The sequence below is a fragment of the Enhydra lutris genome, unplaced genomic scaffold (assembly GCF_002288905.1).
Source record: "Enhydra lutris kenyoni isolate GAN:26980312 unplaced genomic scaffold, ASM228890v2 scaffoldscaffold14, whole genome shotgun sequence".
NCBI classification, from domain to species: Eukaryota; Metazoa; Chordata; class Mammalia; order Carnivora; family Mustelidae; genus Enhydra; species Enhydra lutris.
Genome location: NW_019154098.1, coordinates 9,337,395 through 9,361,422, shown reverse-complemented (window position 1 = coordinate 9,361,422; position 24,028 = coordinate 9,337,395). Strand labels below are relative to the sequence as shown.

Here is a 24,028-nt window from a genome sequence, read left to right as displayed (position 1 = left end):
ACAAATGCAAATTATTATGCATCTGTAGGAATTCCTCCCATATTGCCCAGGTGCAAAAAACGTAAAGTGTTTTTTCCCCTTCCCAGGCTTAGAGAATGGCCTGCCTATGTGCATATAAGGATTTCCCAAAAGCTCGATTTACTGATACTCATTGATGCAAACCAGTGTGGACTCAGTTCAACTGAGTGCTTACTCTATACAGGCAATTTGACATCCTTCTGCCTACTTTAATATTTACAAAAAAAAAAAAATTATGTTCTCTAGCAAGAGATGACGCATCTGAAACACAGAGGCTAAGGAACTCACGGGAAGCACAGTCAGTGGGCGCTAGTGCTTCCTGGCTCTACTTACTATCCACACAACCCTGATTCAGCTCTCTCCCTGCAGCACCCAGCACAGAGCCTTGTGCACAGTAGGTCTGCAGTCCACGCTTGTCACCGGCGCTTTCAAGAACTTTGTGGGTGACAGCATGAGGCACAGTTCACAGCTCCTTCCACAAGAGGGCAGTCAAGTTAAATGCAAAAGTTCAAGACTCAGCATCCATTGTTTAAGACAAACAAACAAAAAAAATTACTCCTGAAATGAGATCCTTTACTTCATGAAAGCAAGTGTGTCTCAGCGGGAGATTCCGATTTGGAAAGGTCATGGGAAGGGTTGGGTGGTTGGTTACGAGAAGCCCAGCCGTATTCAGAGGTTTCTTGATAAGCTGACCCAGGCAGTGCCAGGCCCAGCTGTTCCACAGCACATGGTGGTAGGAACCCCAGAGGCCAGGTAGAAAGTCTAGATTTCATCCCTAAGGTTGAAGATAAAATACAGAATGTCCAGTTACATCTGAATTTCAGATAAGCAAGGGGTAATTTTTAGTCTTAGTATGTCCCCAATATTGCATCAGGAATTTTGAGCCTGGGGGTGGGGGGTGGGGGGAGATTGGGTATATTTTGAATTTCGGAAAGAATGGACTGGCTGGAGAAGAACAGGGGTAGTGCTGGGAGGCCCCTCTGTGGGTCTGCGGGCTCCTGCTCGGGTCCAGGCGAGAGACCATGTTGGCGTGGACTGAGAGCACGTGGCAGAGGGCGCTGTGAGGAGACAGAAGTGCTGGAGAAACATTGCTGAGGTGGAATCCATGGCACTTGGTGAAGGTGGAGGGTGAGGGAGAGGAAGAGCCAAGCCCAGGTCTCGTTTCTGGGTTCATGGTACAGGATGAGTTTGGAAAAGGAAAGTCACAAGTTTGGTTTTGGAATGCTGAATCTGAGAGGCTTTCTTTTTGAGACTTCCAAGTAGAGAGCACGAAGCAGCTGACTTACTTGCATGGGGCCTGGAGGGGAGGCCGGAAGCCTATGGTGAGCTCATTTGCCAACCTGCTGTGTTGTTCTGCATGTGCCCAGGGATGATTTGCACTTGAACGTGGCCATAGTGTTTGCCTGTTTGAAGCAGGTCCTTTTGCCTTCTGGAGGCCATGGCTAAGGACACCTGTTTGGCTGGTGACTTTGAAAACCATGTCACGGTGTGAAGTAAATTTGCTGGTTCTTCTGACTCTACTTTTCCTACTGCCTTCACGCAGCCACTAATAGAGAAACGTATTCTGCCCAAGCAGATTGTAGGTCAAGATTTTAGGAGCTGATGCCATTGCTAGACCTTAGTGGTCCATTCTAAAATTCAGTTAATTGCTTTGTCAGCTCTTGTCCTTAGTGACTAAGCAACCTCCAACTTTCATAGCAACCCTAGATCCTTGGCCACCCATGCTAATCAGATAACCCAACGAGAAGGATCAGATGTGTCTTAATGTGTGGCACAGGGACATCATTCTAGAACATGGGGAGAAATCTTCGAAGACTGACCACCAGTTACCCTCATAGGAGACATCCACGCCAGGTTCCCCTATTGAAGGAGTGCTCTTCTGACTCCTAAATTGCTAATTTATTAATTGATGGCTGGATTTTTAGAGGAACCATCTCTAGGTGCAGTGGAGAGTCTGACTGAGGGGCGGTATCTGCTGCCTGAGCTCAGGGCATGGATGCTGGTCTGTACCAGACCAGGACCCGGTGCCTGGCAGGGCCTGACCTTTCATATTCCACTGAGCCAGAGCTGTGATTTCTCTAATTGGGCTGGCCACAATCTGAGCCTCAACTCAGGACAGCCACCCTTTCCCTTTCCCCCTGCACCATGATTTTCTTTCTCAAGAACTTTCTTAAGATCCTCCTAAGGGTTTGCTCTAATTCAACAGAAGGGACACATCCTTCTCTACTAGATGAAATATGTCATTTTTTATTTTTAAGGTTTTGTGCTGATTTTCTCTTCTCCTTTCTTCTGACATCCCCAAACAGGCTAGAAACGGGAAATAGAGGAGATCATAGGGGAGACAAAATAAAGGTAGAAAATAAGAATAAGACAAGGCAAGGTTGGCACCACTCACTCTATAAAGGTTTCTTATCACAAATATAAGGGGCTGTGTATTGGTCTTCAAGCGCCTTATACCCAGAGGAAGAGAAAACATTCTCAGTTATTTGGTTTCCACCAGATAAAAGTAAACCTGTTTCTCAGAAGAACACATTTTTTTTCTTCTACTGAAAATGGAAAAATCTTTGTTCCTCTGATTCTCATAAAAGGGACAATGCCGTATGCCACAGGGTCCTATATAACTTGACCATGTCCTGCTGCTAACAGGACAGTCGGTTTCCTAAGACCCATGTCTAGAAGGATAATGGGCATGGAGCTTTCAGGAACAGCATGTTCATGGTAGAGATGCTTGTGTCCTGATGTTCGTCACCAGACCTGTGCATCCCCCAGTGACGACCAGCCTCTCAGTTTTTCCTTCTGCCCATACTGTCATCCCCTGCCCCTGCTTTGAAGTTGGAGACACGCTAATGATCCTTCTAGACATGTTCTCCATTCTCTCCTTGCCAAATCCTTGTTCTTAGCTTCAGAATCCCACTCCAGACTCACTTCCTCTGGAGCATTCTTTGGCTGTACACCGGGTTCCAAACCTAGTTGGCCCAACTATTAGGATAGAGCCTTACCCCCATTTCCTCCAGACCTTGGGTTCAGTTTCAGTAGTTGGACTTTTGTTGGGGTGGCAGAGAGGGGTGGGGATCTAATAAGAAGGAGGTTAGAAGCATGGCAGAGGCCCTCCCTGCGTTTGAAGTGAGGTTGTGAGGATCCGGTGAGATTAGAGGGTGTTTGGTGCAGTGTCTGATCATCTAGAACATGCCCCCTGTTATTATTTTCAGGAGTAGTAAGGATGAGCAATGACCCCATAGGGTTAAGCCAAGGCCAGAGCTCTGACACCCCTGCCTCTAGACCTAAGCTCTTCTCAGGTCACATAGCATTGGCAAGGATGGGTTCCAGGTGTCAGCACCAAGGGTCTGCCCAGAGGCCAGAAGACGACAGCCCTGGAGAGACCAGGTGGCAGTAGCTGCCTTCAGGTCATCTTCCTGGGGGGTTGGGAGGACCCCCCCCCCCCAGTCTAGCTGAAGCCACAGTGATCTCGCATATGCAAGAAGGAAGGATATCGGGAGTGAGGTCCATGCAAAAAAACAATGGAGGCCCAGGTACTGGGTAGCTCCTAACACAGTAAATGCAGAGAGGAGGTCTCTGACCCTAAAGTGGTGGGATGAAGATGGCTCGAGAGTCCTGGGACAGAGCACTGGTCCTGGGACATGACCCTGAAGCAGGCCTTGGGTGGAATCAGCAGAACATGGGTCTAGAGTGATAGAAACTTCCTGTGCCTAGGGCTGGAATGGGTTTCAGAGCCTTGGTCCAGCCAGATGCCCCATCCCTGCATTCTCCGGCAGGCGTGCCTTCCGCATCTATTAGATATCGGGAAAGGCAGGCAGAGGAGAGTGTCTGAATGAAACAGAGTCACATGCCTTTCAGAATGTGGAACAGAACCAGGTGCAGCCAACATACACTGAATAACACCACTGGCAGACGTAGGCAGCACGTGGTCGGTAAGACCTGGGTTTAAACTCTATCTTCCACCGGTGTTTTCAAGATCGGTAGCCAACATAACATACCTTACCTTCTGCAAATACACCTGCAGTGTATTTGCAGGCCGTGCTGTATTCTACCTTTTTATGTAATGTTATGTATGCATCCATTTGAGAAATTTACCATCATTTACTTATTAATTTTCCTATCATTGGACATTAAGGTTGTTTTCAGTGCTTTGTTGGATTAGATGGCACAGCAGTGGGTCTGTGCAGAGAGCTGCTGCTTCTGCTCACTGACTGGGGATGTATTTCCGGGCATAGGTAGAAACACCTTATGCTTGTTTCTCAGGTGCTTGCCCTCTAGGGTATAAACGCAAATCTCTCGATGTTGCATAAAGATGAAAAATTCTTCTCTGGTTGCTAAATCATTGCACACGGGAAGAACTCTCGAGTATGGTTTTCTATCACGTAGCTGCGTCTTACTTCAGGATCAGGAACCCAGTCGATTAGCTCCTGACAGCAGTTGCCAGCTCAGACACGGCGTGGGCACCCTTTCCCTGCACTCGTGGAAAGGAATGCATAGCCCTTTTAAGTGGTGTCATGTTGATTTCACATGTTTTCAACTATGGGACTGGGAAATGTCCTCAAGAATTTCCTATGGTGGAATCTGGCTTCTTTACAAGCTCTGGAAAAGTTGTAAGGGGCTTGGAGTCGTTTGATCTCCCCAAATGAGATCATCTGCAATGCACCATATGTTTGTGAAACAAACTTGGCCTTTCGTCCCTAGAGTTATAGTCTAGTAAAGTTATACTCCAGTAATGTGAGGTTCATCACCTGTGTTCTGCCTGATCCTAGGAGGCATATGCTTGGGTAGAAACTGGTGAAAATTCACGAGGGAGAGAGAGGACTAATTAGTAGGTGACAGCTGAGCACAGCTTCATTTTCACTCATCCAGCTTGGCTCTGGCCAGGTAAATCCAGCTTAGAAAGGAAATGCATTTACTGTAAGAAACATGGAGCAAATGGCATGAGATTTAAAAAAAAAAAAAGGCAGACATTCCTTCTCTCCAGATGAGATGAGTCCACAATTATTTATTTCTACAAGAAAAGCTTGTGAAGACTTATGCTTTAGGAAACAGTGACCATAAATCTCCTTCTGCCTTAGGTTTCCAGATGCATTTGTGACCTTCAGTGCCTTCCGGAGCAAGTTCCCCGAGGTGTCTGGGTATTGTCACTGTGCGGACAGTCAAGGGCGGGAGCTGGCTGAGACAGGTAAGCACACCTCAGGCAAATGGAGGGAGAGAGAGGTATTCCGCAAACCTGGAAGCTTAAGTATCATTTCCTGCCAAGAAGAAAGAGCAGTGTCTGCCTCCTCCCCTGCTAGGCTGCCCTGGGTCTTGAAGAGACCACAGTTTGCAAATGTTCATCTATGGTGCTTTGAACACAGCTGCTGGTATATATGGAGCCTTTGTGCTCACCGGAAGGAGGTGCTCCGCTTTGGGCAGATGCGGCTCTCTCTGAGCCTGGAGAGTGGAACAGCGGATGCATTTTAATCTGCTCTCATAAGCGGTCCTCCTTTGTGGTGCAAACAACCTGCACAACTGTACACAGCAGCCCTGACTTTGGAAACCATTAAAATGATTTTTTTATTTCTTTTAAGATTTTATTTATCCATGGGGGGGATGGTAAGGGAAGTAGAGAGAAAGGGAGAGAGAATCTCCAGCAGACTCCCCACTGAGTGCAGAGCCTGACGTGGGGCTCGATCTCATGACCCTGAGATTATGAGCTGAGCCAAAATCAAGAGTTGGACGCTCAACCAACTGAGCCACCCAGGCGTCTCCGAAACCATTAAAATCTCAATCAGGGGACACCTGGGTGGCTCAGTTGGTTGAGCAGCTGCCTTCGGCTCAGGTCATGATCCCAGCGTCCTGGGATCGAGTCCCACATCAGGCTCCTTGCTCGGCGGGGAGCCTGTTTCTCCCTCTGCTTCTGCCTGCCTCTCTGTCTGCCTGTGCTCGCTCACTCTCTCTCCCTCTGTCTCTGACAAATAAATAAATAAAATCTTTAAAAAAAAAAAATCTCAATCAGACCTGATGCCTGGTGATGCCCCCGTAGGCACTGGCCCTCCTAATGTCTGTGTGATGGTCCAGGTCAGGACTTCCTTTCTGGATGCACCCAGCCCTTGACATGCTTCTGTCCTCGCTCAGGTTTGGAGCTGTTACTTGACGAGATTTATGACACCATTTTTGCTGGCCTGGACCTAGCCCCTACCTTCGCGGAGACAACCCTGTACCGGACACTGCAGAGACGGTTCCTAGCAGTTCGGCTCGTCGTCTCTGGCCGATTCCGATGTGGGTACCGAGGGGATGAGGCATGTGCATGTTTCTGCTTGGAGGAGACCACGTGGGTTTCAGAGTCACCGCAGCCACCTTATCTGTTCCCCCGAAGTGGGCGCCAGGGTTTAAAACGTTGTCAAAGCAAAGAGAATGTGTGCTGTCAACCCAGGAGCCTTGTTCACATGCTGTCCTCTCCTTTCCCCACCCCCATCTCTCCCAGGCCCCACAAAATGTGAAGTGGAGCGGTTCACAGCGAACAGATTTGGTCACCCCTACGTTCCCAGCTGCCGCCGGGACGGGGGCTACCAGGAGGTGCAGTGCCAGAGGGGAGGCCCCTGCTGGTGTGTGGACGCCCGAGGGAAGGAGATCCACGGAACTCGGCGCCGAGGCCCGCGGCCATCTTGTGGTGGGTTGCCTCTCCGCGGCCATCTTGTGGTGGGTTGCCTCTCAAGGGCCTTCTCTTTGGTTCTCGTCAAGTCATATGTCTTTCACTGCTTCTCCAGACCAACCACTCCAGAGCCCACTCATTCCACTGCCTCCTGAGTGTCCCCCAGAGGCCCTTCGAGCCCAACATGATGGAAAACCCACTTATTGTTATTAACTTCCAACATCTTTCTCCTCCTATGTCGGACGTAGTTGTTTCCTCAGTGAGCTCAGAGAATAGGGGCCTCATAGGTGAAGAAAGAAAAGAGAATTATGTTTACTGTGCTGTGAGAGAAGTGTGTACCAGTAACAAAAGCAGTGCAAACAGGGGAGGTTAGGTCTATCTTGCAGAGTGTATGAAGAGGAGACGTTCAGGAAGACTTCATAGAAGAGGTGATGCTTGATTAGTCTTCTCAAGTAAAGATATTTCCTGAAGGAGGAAAGTAAGGAGAGGTGTTCTCCATCTATTGAGCAGGAGAGTCAAATTATAAGGACATATATGATAAGCACTGGTGTGGTACTGATGCTGAATCTGCAAGAAGGGCAGAGAACAGTGTTGCAGTAGGATCAGGATGGGGCTCTGCACTTCAAGCCCGGGGGATGGTCGGGATGAGACAGTGAGGTTCTCCTTACCAGAGCAAAGGCTTCATCCTAGAGGTCAGGTGAAGAGGTTGAAGGATTTTAACCTAGAGAGTTCCATGGTGGGTTTTGTGTGTAAGAAAGACCACCTAGGCACTTGGAAGCAGGGTGTGTTGAAAGCAGGATTAGACTATAGGCCTGGGGCCAGTGTGAAGGTCATTGCAATGTCTTGAAGACTGAGGAGGGGACTGTATTATTTTCCTGGGGCAGCTGTGACAAATGACCACAGAATCAGGGACTTAGAACAACAGAAATATATTCTCTTACAGCTTTGGAGCCTAGAAGTTCAAAGTCAAAGTGTCAGGAGGACCATGCTCCCTCTGAAGGCTTCCAGGGGGAAACTCCTTCCTTTCCATTTTCCTGGCTTGTGATCGTTGCCAACAATCTCTGGCATTCCTTGGTTTGTGGCAATGGGAGCCTCAAACCCTGCTTGGTCATCAGTGGACTGTCTTCCCTCCTGTCTGTCTCCATGGCTCTTCCTCTCTTCTCAAAATGACACCAGTAATATAAAATTAAGAGCCCACTTAACCCTAGTATGACCTCATCTTAACTACCTACATCGACAATGACCCTATTTCCAATTAAGATCACATTCTGATGGAGACATAATACTCCACAGTGTATATGGACCACATCTTCCTTATCCATTCATCCGTTGAAGGGCATCTTGGTTCTTTCCACAGTTTAGTGACCGTGGCCATTGCTGCTATAAACATTGGGGTACAGATGGCCCTTCTTTTCACTACATCTGTATCGTTGGGGTAAATACCCAGTAGTGCAATTGCAGGGTCATAGGGAAGCTCTATTTTTAATTTCTTGAGGAATCTCCACACTGTTCTCCAAAGTGGCTGCACCAGCTTGCATTCCCACCAACAGTGTAAGAGGGTTCCCCTTTTTCCACATCCTCGCCAACACGCACTGTTTCCTGTCTTGCTAATTTTGGCCATTCTAACTGGTGTAAGGTGGTGTCTCAATGTGGTTTTAATTTGAATCTCCCTGATGGCTAGTGATGATGAACATTTTTTCATGTGTCTGATAGCCATTTGTATGTCTTCATTGGAGAAGTGTCTGTTCATATCTTTGTCCATTTTTTGATATGATTATCTGTTTTGTGTGTGTTGAGTTTGAGAAGTTCTTTATAGATCCTGGATATCAACCTTTTGTCTGTACTGTCATTTGCAAGTATCTTCTCCCATTCTGTGGGTTGCCTCTTTGTTTTGTTGACTGTTTCTTTTGCTGTGCAGAAGCTTTTGATCTTGATGAAGTCCCAAAAGTTCATTTTCACTTTTGTTTCCTTTGCCTTTGGAGACATATCTTGAAAGAAGTTGCTGTGGCTGATATCAAAGAGGTTACTGCCTATGTTCTCCTCTAGGATTCTGCCTCCATCAGAAAGGATGAATACCCAACTTTTGTAACAACATGGATGGGACTGGAAGAGATTATGCTGAGTGAAATAAGTCAAGCAGAGAGAGTCAATTATCATATGGTTTCACTTATTTGTGGAACATAACAAATAACATGGAGGACAGGGGAAATGGAGAGGAGAAGGGAGTTGAGGGAAATTGGAAGGGGAGTGAACCATGAGAGACTATGGACTCTGAAAAACAACCTGAGGGTTTTGAAGGGGCAGGGGATGGGAGGTTGGGGGAGCCAGGTGGTGGGTATTAAGGAGGGCACATATTTCATGGAGCACTGGGTGTGGTGCAAAAATGAATACTGTTACGCTGAAAAGAAATTAAAAAAAAAATCACATTCTGAGGTTCTAGGAAGGAAGTGAATTTTGAGGAGACACTGTTCAACCCAGCATAGGGACCGATACGAAAGTAGAAGCGGCGGTCTGGGGCGAGGGGCATGGACGTGAGAAATGTCACAGGACACTCCAGTAAGACTCTATTCCTTCTTACCAGTAAGATCCTGAAGGGAATTAGGGGTGAGGGAGAGGAGGAAGGAACCTAGGAGCTGGATGGATTCCGCAAGATTGCAAACAGTGAAGGAAGCGGGCAAGTGTTTTTATAGTCTCGAAAGGGATCCAATGCTCATGTTCATTCAATAGTTCCTGTGAAGTCACCGATGTCTCCAACTTAACATTTTGAATGTTCTGCATGGTGTTTTGTAGTATTCTATCTGCCAAGTGCGAGAACGCAGAAGAACATTTTGAAGGTCTGTCTTGATGGTATTTATGATTAGACTGATGTTCTCTTAAAACCTAGGGAATATTGTGCCCTCCAGGTTCCAGGTGGACATGGAGAACTATGGTTTTTCCAAATTAAAACCAGAATGTTACCAAATGTGGGGATCATATATTTTTACTTTCTCCTCTCTGGTGTATCTGTCCTATTTCCATGCAAACGAATGCCACAGGGAGTCAATGTCTGCATGCTTTTGCCTTGGTAACACTACATAACAAATGAATGGAAGGGATATGCCCTCAATTTGGAAACAGAATAAGGAAAGCCATGGACTTTATTTCTTCCATACCTCCCTGTAATACCTTCCATTCAAGGCAGCCATGGACTGGTTGAGGGATGTGTTAGGGGTTCGGATGTTCCCAGTCTGTTTTCTCTCTCTGACCACATGTTCCTGTTCTTTCTCTGTTGCCTGGTTACAGAGGGAAATTGGCTGACTTCCTTTTTGGCATCCGTGTGAACCGAAGGGAAAGAGTTATTTTAAAAAGTTGGGGGTGGGTGGGTGGGTGGCTGAAAAGGACCTCTAAAATATATGGTTTTATGGAGAAACATGGAACTTACTTGTTTCCACCTGTGGGATGGAGATGCTTGGAATTTGAATTTAAAGTCTTTTTCCTTAATGTGATTGCAGTTAAGCTAGATTATTCTGATAGAGCAACCTGACCAACCATGCATGGAGTTGACTGAGCAGATCACTGTTTAATTAATAACTTCAAGGAAAGGTCAAGAAGCCTAGAAAAATGTACTAAGTGTGTTTGTTGCGTGGGCATTATTATATTATAGGAAATGTTTCCATATTTCCTATAATATAATATTGTATTATATATTACAACATAGGAAAATATTTATTATAGGAAATACTAATAGCATTTCAATTACGGTTCTTATGCTCCAAGAGCCTATAAACTAGTTAGCCTAGACAAGCCTACGCACAAGGAGGGGTTAGGCAGCCGTGCAAAGAGCATATAGTGAAGTATTAAAGTCCATTAAAAATTCTAACAAGAGAATGCTAGGGAAAAATTTCATTAAAAACAAATAGGAATTTGTGGGTGTATTAGTTTCCTAGGGCTGCTGTAACAGATGACCACAAACCGGATGGCTTAAAACAACAGAAACATATTCCCTCCCAGTCTAGAGGCCAAGAGTCTGCAATCGAGGTGTTAGCAGGGCTGAGCTCCCTCTGAAGTCTCAAGGGCTTTCATCCTTGGCCCATCCAGGTTCTGGGGGCTGCTAACCCTCAGCCTTCTTTGGCATGTAGCTGCTTTCTGTCCCCATCTTCATGTGGCTCTTTTCCCTGCATGTCTGTGTTTTCACATGGCTTTAGAAGGACATCCATCATTGGATTTAGGGCTCACCCGAATCCAGTGTGACCTCATTTCAACTAATTACATCTGCCAAGACCCTGCTTCCAAATGACGTCCTGTTCTGAAGTTCTGGGTGGATAGGAATCCTGGCTGAGGAGACAGAGAGGACATTTGGTGTGAATGTGTGATCAGGTTTTTAGAAAGGGGGCCAGTGCCTATGACCCTCAACTTAGTAGGGGGTCACGCTCCAGTGAAAGGCAGGAGAGGGAGTCACGTCAATTGGAGCACTCATGCCCCCAAATGGCCACCACAGATGCTGCTGGGAGTGGGGGCAGGGAAGAAAATAAAGAAATAATAGGCTAGAGGAGACAGAGGTACAAAATGTTGATGTTCTTCATTGAAATGCTTGACATCTTACTACCAGAAGGGTCTGTGGGGCGGTCTCAGTGTTCCTTGTTGATGTTGAAACCATTTCTCCTGTCTGCTCTGTCTTGTGCAGCTGAAGACCAATTCTGCATCTCAGAGAGGAGACAGGCCCTGTCTAGACTTCACTTCGGGCCCTCCGGCTACTTCAGCCAACACAACTTGTTCGTGGCTCAGGAGGGAAGATGGACGTCTCCAAGAGTAGCCAAATTTTCCACATCCTGCCCTCCCTTGATCAAGGAGCTCTTTGTGGACTCTGGGATTCTCCACCCAATGGTTGAAGGGCAGGATAAACAGTTTCCTGCCTTAGAAACTCTCCTCAGAGAGGCCATTGGAGCGATTTTTCCCTCCCGAGAACTGGCTCGTCTTGCCCTTCAGTTTACCACCGGCCCAAAGCGCCTCCAGCAAAACCTCTTTGGAGGGAAATTTTTGGTGAATGTTGGCCAGTTCAACTTGTCTGGAGCCCTTGGCACAAAAGGCACATTTAACTTCAGTCAGTTTTTCCAGCAGTTCGGTCTCCCGGGCTTCCAGAATGGAGGGACCCATCTCGCCAAGCCCCTCTCCTTAGGATTAGATTCAAATCCTGCCACAGAACCCCCTGAAGCCTCTAAGAAGGGAGATGCTACGAATAGGCTGATTGTGGACAGCTTTGGCTTTGAGATCAACTTGCAAGAGAACCAAAATGCCCTGACGTTCCTTGCTTCTCTCCTGGAGCTTCCAGAATTCCTTCTCTTCCTGCAGCAGGCTCTCTCTGTGCCAGAAGACATAGCGAGGGATTTAGGTGACGTGATGGAAATGGTGCTCAGCTCCCAGGGCTGTGAGCAGACACCTGGCAGCCTTTTTGTCCCACTATGCTCGGCAGAAGGAAACTACGAGGATGTCCAGTGCTTTGCTGGAGAGTGCTGGTGTGTGGATTCCCGGGGCAAAGAACTTGCTGGCTCCAGGGTTCGAGGTGCACGGCCCAGGTGCCCCACAGAGTGTGAGAAAGAAAGGGCTCTCATGCAAAGCCTCTCGGGCAGCCTGCCCGCTGGGGCCAGCTTGTTTGTCCCTTCTTGTAACAGTGAGGGGCATTTCCTACCTGTCCAGTGTTTCAACTCAGAGTGCTACTGCGTGGACGCCGAGGGGCAGGCTATTCCTGGAACTCGAAGTGTGCCCGGAGAACTCAAGCGATGTAAGTCTGTTGAGTATCCAAGCCACAGATCCTGATTCTCTCTTGGGGCCCTGACATGGTGCAGTGCAGAAAAAATGGATTCCGTTGTAACTGCTGCAAAGGCAAAATTAGCCAATTCACTTACAAATTGTCCAGCGAAGTGTTGATACTGTTAGCCATTCTGGTGAGTGAATACGGGGACTCGTTTGGCCTTCAGGAGCTCAAAGTTTTCTGTAGAGCTGACAACAGCTGGTTGCAACAGTGCAACTTTGGTGCTGGGGATGCTCTTGGTCTAGATGTTATTTACAGATTTACGGTTGATGGGATTTCTTTGGCTGTGTAAAGTTTTAGATAGGATTTGGATAGTCAGGGGTTTTCATCTTGGTCTTTTGGGCTCATGGAACTTTTCACCTGACCTACCTGCTCCTTGTCCCTTGCAGGCCCAACGCCCTGTCAGTTACAGGCTGAGCAAGCCTTCCTTGGGGTAGCTCGAGCACTGGGCTCTGACTCCAGCGTGCTGCCCTCCTTGTCCAGCAGTTACGTTCCACAGTGCAGTGCCAGTGGACAGTGGAGGCCCGTGCAATGCGATGGCCCCCCTGAGCAGGCCTTTGAGTGGTATGAGCGATGGGGGGCCCAGAACAACAGTGGCCAGGAGCTGACCCCTCCAGAGCTGCTAAGGAAGATCACAAGCTATCGAGAAGCAGCTTCCAGAAGCTTCCGTCTCTTTATTCAAAGTCTGTATGAGGCTGGCCAACAGGGCATCTTCCCGGGGTTGGCGAGATACCCTTCTTTCCAAGATGTCCCACTGGCGGTGATGGAAGGCAACCTGACCCAGGCTGGGGGGAACATACTCCTGGAGCCCTACCTCTTCTGGCAGATCATAAATGGCCAGCTCAGCCGATACCCAGGGCCCTACTCAGACTTCAGCGTTCCTCTGGCACACTTGGACCTTCGGAGCTGCTGGTGCGTGAATGAGGCTGGTCACGAACTGGAAGGCACCCGGACAGCACCGAGTGAGGTCCCGGCATGTGAGTTAAGCCATGTGGAGAGCTGAATCTGTGTTTTTACAAGCAGGGTGTGTGGTAGGGGGATATTGTCAGAGCTGGCATGAAGTTCGGATATGGCCAGGTAACCTGCCTTTCGTGGTTGAGGCACCCGAATGCATTAGTCAGCTCTTGCTGCTGTAACAGAATACCACGGACTGGGTGGCTTCACCAACAGACATGTCTCACAGTTCCAGAGGGTACAAGTCCCAGATCAAGGTATTGGCAGATTCCTTTCCCAGTGAGAGCCATCTGCCTGGCTTGTGGAAGACCACTTTCTCCCTGTGTATTCACATGGCAGAGAGAAAGAGCTCTGGTCTCCTCAACTTTTTGTAAAGACACTAATCCCATCCAGAGGGCTCCATGCTCATGACTTCTTCTAAATCTCATCACCTCCCTAAGGTCCTCCTTCCAAGTACCATCACCTTGGGGATTAGGGCTCCAATACATACATTCTGGGGGGTGGACATGAGCATTCAGACCATAACACCAAAGCTCATGGAAAGGAAGTCACTTCCATACACCACTGCAGTAGGTGTTGGTGTTTGTGAATAGAATCACATTGTGTGTTGCTCAATCCAAAGGTCTACCTAATTTATGAGAGATTACAGGGGGCCAAGAGCCATATCATATCTACTTTACAGCCTTCCTTGGTCCTAAGATCATGTTTTGCCACAGACAACATCCAGCTCAAATTTGAGGCATTGATTTAAATAATCAATCATACGATGAACTACATTAACTTCAAACCAATGCTCTGTCAGTTACAGGCTGAGCAAGCCTTCCTTGGTGTAGCTCGAGCAGCCAAAGAAGGTCGATGAGTTCCACTCTGTGGCTGGTAGACTTTATAGGAGAGCTGTGGCATCTGAGGCATGAGCAGAATGAGGCTAACTCCATCTTAAATTAAAATGTCTTATTACCAAGAGGCCATGCTGGAAGCTTGAAAGGATAACAAGATGGATTCAACACTTATTATCTAATGAGAACCTCTCTAACCAGCACTTGCTAATGTTACAGGGGGATATTACAGCTCTTCAAGGCCAAAGAAATCTCTCAGTCCACTCTTTGCAATGTTCAACACTCTCCACACCTTTCTGGGTCGTGATAACGTCAATCAGATGATTTTGACATTAGCCAAAATTTAGGCTTTAGCAGCAAGTGGGTTTTTAGAATGCTGGGTCATAGGAGCGTGTAGTAAGAACAGTAGTACCCCAGGCGAAGTCCTGAGTCCTAGCAGCAGGCAGACCCTCCAAGGGAATGGATCGGTATTGGCATGCCTGTTGTATAAAAAGTCTCCTTCATTTTTTTTGAGATTCTCTATACCAACAGTCAGGTCTCCCACACAAGTACATTCCTATGATTTCAGATGCTTTAACACTGAATTTAGTCCTCTTCACATCCAAATTTTGAGGCCCGAGTTGCTGAGGCCAAAAGCACATTGTCACTTGAGTAGCTAGGTTTGCTCACCTTGGCCTGAGTGCCAGACAAAGCATTTGAACTGGGCTGCGAATCTGCAGGCCTTTCCCGTGAGTACCAAGACCGCCCCCAGGATACAGGTTGATCCGCTGGGAAGCAAGTATTAGAGCTCCCATCTGCAGATAGTGTCTATCTTTTCCTTCTAAAGTTCTGCTTCTGGTTTTGCAGTGTCATATTTTTAACAGCTGGAACAGCGGAGCGAACTTTCTCTAATATAATATTATAGTCGTATGTGTCTTTGCTTTACAAGTAAAGAAATACACATGTTCTGGGGGCACTCGTTCAAACTCTTTTGTTGATGGGGCATATGATCCAAAGAGTTTGATGACCAGGGGTTTGGAGACTTGACCCTCCAGGTGTGGTTCATCAGCAGCATTAGCATCACTTAGGGAAACTGGTCGAAATTTGGGATACTGGACCCCACCTGCTGAATGGGTCCCTGCCTCTCTCCAGGCTCCCCAGGAGGCTCAGATGTTCCCAAAATCTTGAGAAGGGCTGGCCTAGAGGACACAGTACAGGTTCTGCTGGGGTCTTCAGCCCTGTTTCTACCACTGACTACTCTGTGGCCAGAGTCACAACCTTGGTTTAATCAGTAAGGTCTGCGTAAGAATGGATAAGTCCCTTAAAGGTCGTTGTGAGCTTTGTAAGAGTAATCGATGTGAAGTGCCCGGTGTGGTGCACAGAGAGTCCTTCTAAATGGTTGTATTCATGCAACTGACATTAACTAATAAAGTGACCAGTGACCTTCCTACCAGTAAGCAGGACAGATGGTCCTGCCTCCAGGGGCATGAGGTCAACTCCTGTCCATATCATAATCTCCAGCCTGCTTGAAACTTTGCTTTCTTTAGGTAATATGCAATTATGGACAACCACTGTATACACTGTGATGTATGATGGGAAGACAATCCTAAGAAGGGTGTGGTGTCTGCTCCCAGGGGCGTAGTGAGGGAAACTGAGGTGTCATCATCTAAATAATAAACAGAAGCGCTGGAAGTACGAACACAGAAAACCAGTGGAGGATATGCCCAGAGACTGGGGCTATTCATGGATTTGGGGGTTGGGTAAAGGTTTGCATGGCATCAGCTTCTGAATTGTGAAGGATGTTTGCCCACCCAAAAATGGGTGGCAGGCCCTTCCTAATAGAGGAAATGGTATGTGCCAGGTCAGGGCAGCCAAAAAAGGGTCTGCTTTGTTGGGAATGGGGTGGGGAAAAGCTCAGTGACATAGGAAGGGAAGGGACTTGGGAGGGAGTGACGGAAGAAGAAGGTAATTATAAACTTGAGCCAGACTTTAAAAGGTCTTACGTGTCAAAACAAATCTCATATGTCCAGTTACAGAATTTCCATTCCTTTCTGGAAGAAATGGATAGCAAGCTAAGATTTCTAAATGGGAGTTTTCACTTCAGGGATTCCTGATCCCTGGGATTGATAGGATAGATTATTTGATCAAGAACATCCATAGAAAGCAATAATGTTGTCAAATTCCAGAAGTCAAGGGTTTCTGCTGATTCCATGCTGTCAAAAGGACCCACTGAACACATTCACTGATGAATTTACGAAGTGGTTGTTTGTGAATAAATATGGCCAGTGTGACTTTTGTTAATAGTGACAACTTAGAGACAACATGTGCCAGACACTGTGCCAAACTCTTCACCTGCAACACATCTTAGAATAATTATAAAAATCTTAAGAAGAATATGTCCCCAATCATCCCCGTTTCACAGATCACCAGACTGAAGCTCAGAAGAGTTAAACACATTATCCAAAATTGTACAGCTAATAAGTGATGCAGCTGACATTTAATTCTCTGAGAACCATGCTCTTTTCTCTTTGCAAGGATAATTATCTACTAACCTACAATGTTTCCCTTCAACTCTTGGTATCCACCCATCCATCCACCCATCCATCCATCCATTTATCTACTACCACACCCATGCATCCATCCATCCATCCATTTATCTACTCATCCATCCATCCATCCATCCATCTGTAGCTCTCCATCCTTCCACTGGAGGCAGCTGGTCGAGATCTCTGGTTCTGGAGTCATACTGACTAGACTAGAATTCTGAATCAACTACTTGTTAGCTAGGATGGAGGCTACATGACTTTAAGTTATGTGACTTGTCCATGCCTCAGTTTCTCATCCATAACACATGGCTAAAAATATTATCTTATTGGGCTGTTGTATAGATTAAATCAGATTGTCCATGTAAATGCACTTAGAATAATGTCTGGGAATAGACATTAGTTTTACTCATCTTCTTACACAGCAGGTCCTCCGTAAATGGTGAGTGAATGCAATTGTAGAAATGAAACAGAAGGAACATTCCAGGCTGTAAAAAGAGCTGGGTGAAAGAAACAGCCGTGGCAGACATGTGTGCACATGTATATGCACACGCATCTCAGAGAGGTCCAAGTGTCCTGCCATGATCTCTTTATTCCCCCAGGTCCTGGCTCTTGCGAGATGGTGAAGCTTCGTGTCCTGAAGTTTATTAAGGAAACAGAAGAGATCGTCTTGGCTTCCAACAGTTCTTGGTTCCCTCTGGGAGAGAGTTTCCTAGCGGCCAAAGGCATCTGGCTGACCAACGAGGAGCTCTCCCTTCCTCAACTCTCTCCACCCCGGGAGACGTTCTCAGAGAAGTTTCTGAGCGGGGGCGATTACGCCATTCGTCTGGCAGCTCAGTCTAGTGAGTTCCGTGTACTTCTGGCTTCTTGTTCCAGCTCGTTGGGGAGGCAAGGGCTTGAGTTAGCTGCCCTTCAGTCCTCCTCAGGACTTTGTGGCCCAGGTTTTCCCAGGCTGATGGGTCCCTGAAAAGACAAAGTGGTTTAGTGTGCCAATCAAAGCTGGAATGATGCACATCTCTCCAATATATTCCCGAATCCACCAGCACAGCCACTTGGGCACAGGTCTCCACATTTCGTACCGCGGATGGTGCCTGAAGCCCACCACGCAACCACATTCTTGCTAGAATGTGAGGGGACCTGGGCCAAAATGCTCATGGTCTGTTCTGAAGCTTCCCTCTACTTCTCTGGGGAAAAAGGAGTTCCATGCGATCAGTGCCGTGCTCACCATCTGTGATTTCTTTCACATGCAGAAAGTGGGGTTCAGGCACATGCCCACATTAACCCAGTGAATAGCTAGCAGAGCCTGGGTGGTTTGGGCCCCCGATGAGCCTCTGTCCCCTGCCCCACTGATCCCTGGTGCCCAGAGCCTGGGGCTGTCTCATTCCAGAGCCCCTGGTCTTCCTCCACCACCCGAAAGCCTCTGGGGCAGGAGGGTCTGACTGCTCTCTCGGTCCTCTCACTGACCCCACACCAACTGGGCAGGGCAAACAATTAATTGCTCTATTGCAAGCATCCCGAGCTCCCTGCTCCTTGACAGATGATCTCAGTGGCTTCCCTCTCCAGGCTTCTCTGGGCTGGGGTCACACAAAGCAAAGCGGCATTCCCCCTGACAACACCCGTGACAAGACGAGAGCCCCCTCCCCAATGCCCCACCCCTGCAGGCCAGGGCCTCCCTGCTTTCCCCCTTAGGGATATCTGCTGCTGCCACCTGGGGATGGGGGCTCAGGTGTCCAAACCCCATTGAGAATCTTCCAAGCACCATCTTTTTTCCTGCCTCGCTGCCATGCCCGTGGTCTCTTTCGGAGCACGAGACACCACGTACTGTTCGTCTTTCTGTCATGGGGCCTGGCACAGTGCCTGACAGATAGAGGAAGCCCAGTCAGTGTTGCTAAACCATCCTTCTTGCTTCTTTTGTCCCCACTTTATTTCTCCTCCCTCCCTTCCCCCTCCCCAAGGTCAGACACTTCTTTTCTCTGTTTCTCAGGGAAATAGGGACTTCTGCTTTCGGCAAGAAACCGGTTATTTTCCATTTTGTCCCTGGACAAAATTTGATGTCATCAGAGGGATACGTGGGACTGATGTTCCTGTGGTTGTGAACACTGGTTAGGGAGGGACTTGAGAGGAAGGGGAGAAGTACTTCCTGGGATTTAGTCATTGAATGGCACAATGGCATTTTCTTCAGAAGTTAAGTTAAGGAAGTTGCCCTCCACCTAGCAGCGCGCTCTGACTTTGCATGTCTGGGGCAGTAGTGAAAAGAGGAAGGGTCCATGGAGAAGGACCAGGGGTGCTCATTTCTCTCGAATCCTTCAAGATGAGAGGAGGTGTTTCTAATGTCGCAGAGGAGAGGAAGCTGTTTGTGTGTAGACCTCCAGGTCCTGCAGGGTCTGGGGGCAGACCTAGGACCACAAGAGATGAGGGTCACAGAGTGTCTTTGGTCAACAACACGTGGTTGCAGTGTTCTCGGGCTTGGGTGGGGGGAGGGACTCGGGAATCCTTTTACCCAGCTGTGCTTGGCACGAGCTTGGTGCTCAAGATCTTTAGACATAAATGTCACACTTACCCTGTTGGGTAATTATTAGAGCCCTTTCACGGGTGGGAAGACTGGTTCAGAGAGCTTAGGGAGCTTGCTCTTGACCACTAAGATCACTCATGAGAACCGAGAGGTGCTGTGCCAGGAATCAGGCAGAGGCTCGTCAGACCCACTGTCTGGGTCCTGGTCTCCAAGGGGTCCTGACCGTGGGCTGCTGGTGTCTCCCCTAGGGAACCACGAGCCCCTCTCTGAGAGGAGCAAGTTGGGAGATGTGCTCCAGTGGGAGGCCGACCACTGCTCTCTGGGCTGCCCTAGATAAGACCTTGTGGCTGCATGGCTGTTGGCCAGAGCCCACGTGGCTGAGGCCCTTCCAGGTTGGAGGCTCATGCTGCTGCTCCCCTCCCTCTCTCCCTACCATAGCCCTTGACTTCTATCAGAGACGTGGCTTTCTCCCGGGGGAGTCCACACGTGCAGCTGCCCTGCTGTGGCCTGGCCCCTACGTGCCCCAGTGCGATGTGTGGGGAGGCTGGGAGCCCATGCAGTGCCACGCCGGGACTGGTGAGCGGGGATGTGCACCCTGGGGTGGGGGTCGTTGGTGGTGGAGTGACATCCCACTTTGTCATTGAGAGCAAAGGGCTTTGTGCTGGGATCAGTGAGCTGAGGCCCCTCTTTGGCAGTGGGTGTCAAATCCCTTAGCGTCTCTGACTTTGGTTTTCCCATCTGTTCGATGGGAGTTGGGACCTACCAGCCGGAAGGTCCAGTGAGTCCTTGCGGGAGGGATTGGGGTGTGTGATCATCGACGGGGGGCAGGGGGCTTAGATGTGGGACTTGCTGCTACTGCTGTGAATGCACAGAAGGAAAGTTGTTTGGGGGCACATACCCCTCTGACGCACTTTCTAAACTTCTGAGTCCTGACTCTTTCCTAGGGTACTGCTGGTGTGTGGACGGGAAGGGAGAGTACGTCCCTGCCTCGCTGACTGCCCGCTCCCCACAGGTCCCCCAGTGTAAGTGAAGCTCGAGGAGCTTTCTCCCGATCCTGGTGGTGGGAACTCTAGCCCAGTGGTGACTGCTGTTGTTACCCAGCCTAGGGATGCTCCTGGATCAGCGTGCCCTCAGACCAGCCCCCAAGGGCAGCCGGGCCACATTTTCCCACATCCCCAGTCCTGGAAGACTCTTGTGATCTTGGCCCTGCCTGATCTGGGCACCTAGCTTCCTAGGAGGAGAGAGTCACCGACCACGGAGAAAGAGACTGGAGTCCCCTTCCTCCCACCTGCTCCCAGGACATGTTCATCTGCTTCTGCCATCTCACGGTCTGACAACCATCCCACAGCTGCCCGAGAGTCCGGCCTCCCTGCTGGGGCTCAGACCCATGTCATCAAGGCCCACATCACATTCAAGGATGATACACCTCTCTTCCCCCACGGGTCTCTGTCCTTCAACCATGACCTGCTTCTCCTCTGAGGTTCCAGATATCTATGCAGGGTCTCTCTATCTACCCCAATGGAGGGCCTGCCTGGGCTCCCTGCTCTCCCCCTGCACCCACGGCCAGTCAGTTAGGAGTTTCACTGTCTCTCTCCCTCAGGCCCCACGGCCTGTGAGACATCTCGAGCCACTGGGCTGCTTTCCAGCTGGAAACAGGCTGTATCCCAGGGAAACCCATCTCCAGAAGACCTGTTCATCCCAACCTGCCTAGAGGTAAGGCTCTGAAGGCCTAGGAGGCTTTGAGATGGGAGCCAGAGCTTTCTCCCACACATTGAGGATGGTTTTTCTAGTTTTCAATCAACTTGTTTTAGTTAAAAACTCATAGGCAGTCACATGACATCAAAAACTAATGATGTACTGTATGGTGATGAACATAACATAGTGAAAATAACAGAGAATATCTATTCTTTAAAACAAGGTAAAAACAAAGACAAAAACAAACACACAAGAAAAACAAAACCAAAAAATCTCACAGGTAGTTCTAGGCCTGGGCTTTCGTCTTCACCCTGGCAGACCCTGGCTGGGTGACTTTGGGCAATTTGCTTACCTTCTCTGTGCCCCAGTTTGCTTTATATGACCCCTAGATTGGGCCATGTTTTTATCCTACCTAGTGCGAGGACTGTTTTGAGGCCCCAGGGAAATACCTTCCATGAAAACTGCAAAATAATCTACACTTATATACTTGCTCCTGTGCCTTTCCCAAAGTCATCTTGGCCACATTGCTATGCCCATATCATATCTGTTTCTTATTATAAAGGGAAGACATTATAATAGTACCTTTCTCAGATTGTTGGATGATTGCAGGAACTGATGCAAAACCGCAAAGAAAGGATTCTCACAAGAGTCTTAACCACTTACTTGCTGAGTGTTGGCAGTCTCTGCTTAGCCCCTGGTGGTTTCTGGAAGCCAGAGGAAGTCAGCCATGTAGAAGTTAGACTACAAATCCCTGAACAGAAGCTTCCTTATTATTTTTTAAGGGTTTTATTTTTTAAGGTTTTATTTATTCATTTGAAAGAGAGAGATGAGAGAGAGAGAGAGCATGAGAGGGGAGATGGGCCAAGGGAGAAGCAGACTCCCTGCTGAGTCCTCCCTGGGACTCCAGAATCAAGATCTGAGCCAAAGGTGGTCACTTAACCAACTGAGTCATCCAGGCACCCCAAAGTTTCCTTCTTCTTCGTTATTATTGTTGCTTTTTGGGCTGTGGACGTGGATCCCAGTTACTACTGAGTTTACAGAGAAATTAGCCTCTTTAGCTTTTTATCTGGGCTGACAGCCCCCTCCGGCTGGGATAGAAGTCTCTTCTACCATCCTGGGTTCAAGTGTCAGCCTGTGGAGAAGGAGAGGTAGAAGCCACAGCTTCTGTCCGAGGGAAGAGCGATTCTGAGCCGGCCCTGAAGGAGTGGTTTCTCAGCCTGCCTCCTGTGGAGGCCCCAGGACTCACTCCTTCCACTGCCCCAACTGGATGGCTGGGCCTTTGACCTAGCTCCCTCGGAGAAGTTCAATTAGTGACCAGAATGTTCTCAATTTTAAGCCTTTCTCCTGTAAAATGTTTTCAAAGTTTTCCTTGCATTTGAATCTTACCTGTATAGCTTCCAAACTACGTAACCAGGGGCATACACCTGACCTCTCTGGGCCTGTCTGCGTAGAAAGGGGGCAGGAGGGTCCCTGCCTCCTAGGGACTGCGTGACACTCTGGGCGTGGGGGGTGGTGAGGATTGGCACGGAGTGGTCCTCATGGTTATGCTCCCTGTTACTGTCAGGTGCTCTTACTGCCATTTCTTGCCTGTGAACCAAGCACAGCAGAGTATGAAATAAGGAGTGGTGAGCAGAAGCCCAGAAAGCCCTCAGTGACAGCCAGGAGGCTGTGGGCGGCTGGTTTTCTGCCGTGCACCTGCTGGTTCTCGTGCTTTTCTGTACCAGATGCAGGAGACAGGACAACTTCTATCATCAAGGCTCCTAGAAGGAGTGCGTGCAAGCATCAGGCTAGTCCTACCTCCTTTTCCTTTTAGTGGGGAAACTGAGGCCCAGCAGATTGAACGGCCTTGCTCGGTGTTCCCCAGCTGGTCCCAGGACAGTCTGGGGGAGACGGGCCCAGCCAGATACAGTCTGGGTAGCTGCCTTCTACTGGTTTCTTCATTCTCTCTTTCAGGTGTCGCAGACCCCCTTTCTCCTAGGGGTGCTTGTGGAAAATCATTTCTGGCACTGGGCTGGGGAGCTTGAAGCAGGATAGTGGCTGGGCTTGGGGGCCGGATGGGTTTAGACGCAGCCCAGCTCTGCCATTCTCTGCCTATGCGATGTTGCTCTGACCCTTCACATCTCTGAGGCTCAGTTTTTCTCACCCTAAAAGAAGAGAACAGTGGGCCTGGCCTCATGGGATTGTTGTAACCATCAATTCCAAGAAGGTACATCAAGGGTCTGTAGCAGATGGCGTCTTCCTCTCTTTTTGGAGAAACCATCACCATAGCTTTGAAAGGAACATTCTGGATGTCTGCCTGCTGACCTGTGGGCTGCAGTAGCATCTTCCCTGGGGTGACGTGCCCTTGGCTTTGTCTCAGACAGGAGAGTTTGCCAGGCTGCAGGAGTTGGAGGCCGGCCGCTGGTGTGTGGACCCAGCCTCAGGGGTGGGCACGCCTCCCAGCATGAACAACAGCGTCCCATGTGAGTGGTTGCCTCTCCCCTTGCCCCTGCCTGCCATGAGCACTGGCTCCCTGTTCCATGGCCCTGGAAGCTTCTCCCCTCGCTGAGCCTCAGGTTCCTCTTCTGTGAAAGAGGCACAGTGGCTTCTTTGGGAGGGAGGAACCAAGAAGCGCAGACCAGCATGGTCCCAGATGCAGTGGCTCTGGGGCTTTCTGGGGGCACTGGCTATGTGTTGCAGATGCCACACCGGCCCCTGCCTGGTCCCTCAGCTGCCAGCTTGGCCCTACAGTCTGCTTTCCACGGTGAAGTCAAGATGATGTCCCCAAACTGCAAAGGGGCTGATGTCCCTTCTCTGCCTCCCCGGGGTCCTCAGGGCCCAAGCGCCGCACCGTGACTCATTGGCCCCGGGGTAGGGGGCGGTGTGTGCATCTTACACCTCCCTCTGCTTCTCTCCTTTGTTGCATTTTCTGCTCTCAGGACCGGGTGTTATAAACTGTAGTCAGACTTTTCAAGAAGGAGGATGCTCTCTTCCTCCGGGTCTTCACGTGCTCTGGTTCAGCCACCTGCCCTTGTGCCCTCCCCGGCTAATTCCTACTCAGACCATGCATCAGTCCTTCCAGACTGGCCT

General features: G+C 48.9%; 1 protein-coding gene across 1 annotated transcript in view; it reads left to right on the top strand.

Moving 5' to 3' along the window:
* The window catches only part of LOC111146558 (thyroglobulin), a 238,337-nt gene that overhangs the window by 5,998 nt on the left and 208,311 nt on the right, over window positions 1–24,028 (top strand). Inside the window, exons 6-15 of the mRNA XM_022502145.1 lie at window positions 5,094–5,200; window positions 6,136–6,279; window positions 6,485–6,670; window positions 11,316–12,410; window positions 12,830–13,417; window positions 17,355–17,594; window positions 19,703–19,840; window positions 20,209–20,286; window positions 20,865–20,977; window positions 23,319–23,421. Coding sequence (XP_022357853.1) covers window positions 5,094–5,200; window positions 6,136–6,279; window positions 6,485–6,670; window positions 11,316–12,410; window positions 12,830–13,417; window positions 17,355–17,594; window positions 19,703–19,840; window positions 20,209–20,286; window positions 20,865–20,977; window positions 23,319–23,421 — 2,792 coding nt within the window. The remainder of the gene's footprint in view (window positions 1–5,093; window positions 5,201–6,135; window positions 6,280–6,484; window positions 6,671–11,315; window positions 12,411–12,829; window positions 13,418–17,354; window positions 17,595–19,702; window positions 19,841–20,208; window positions 20,287–20,864; window positions 20,978–23,318; window positions 23,422–24,028) is intronic.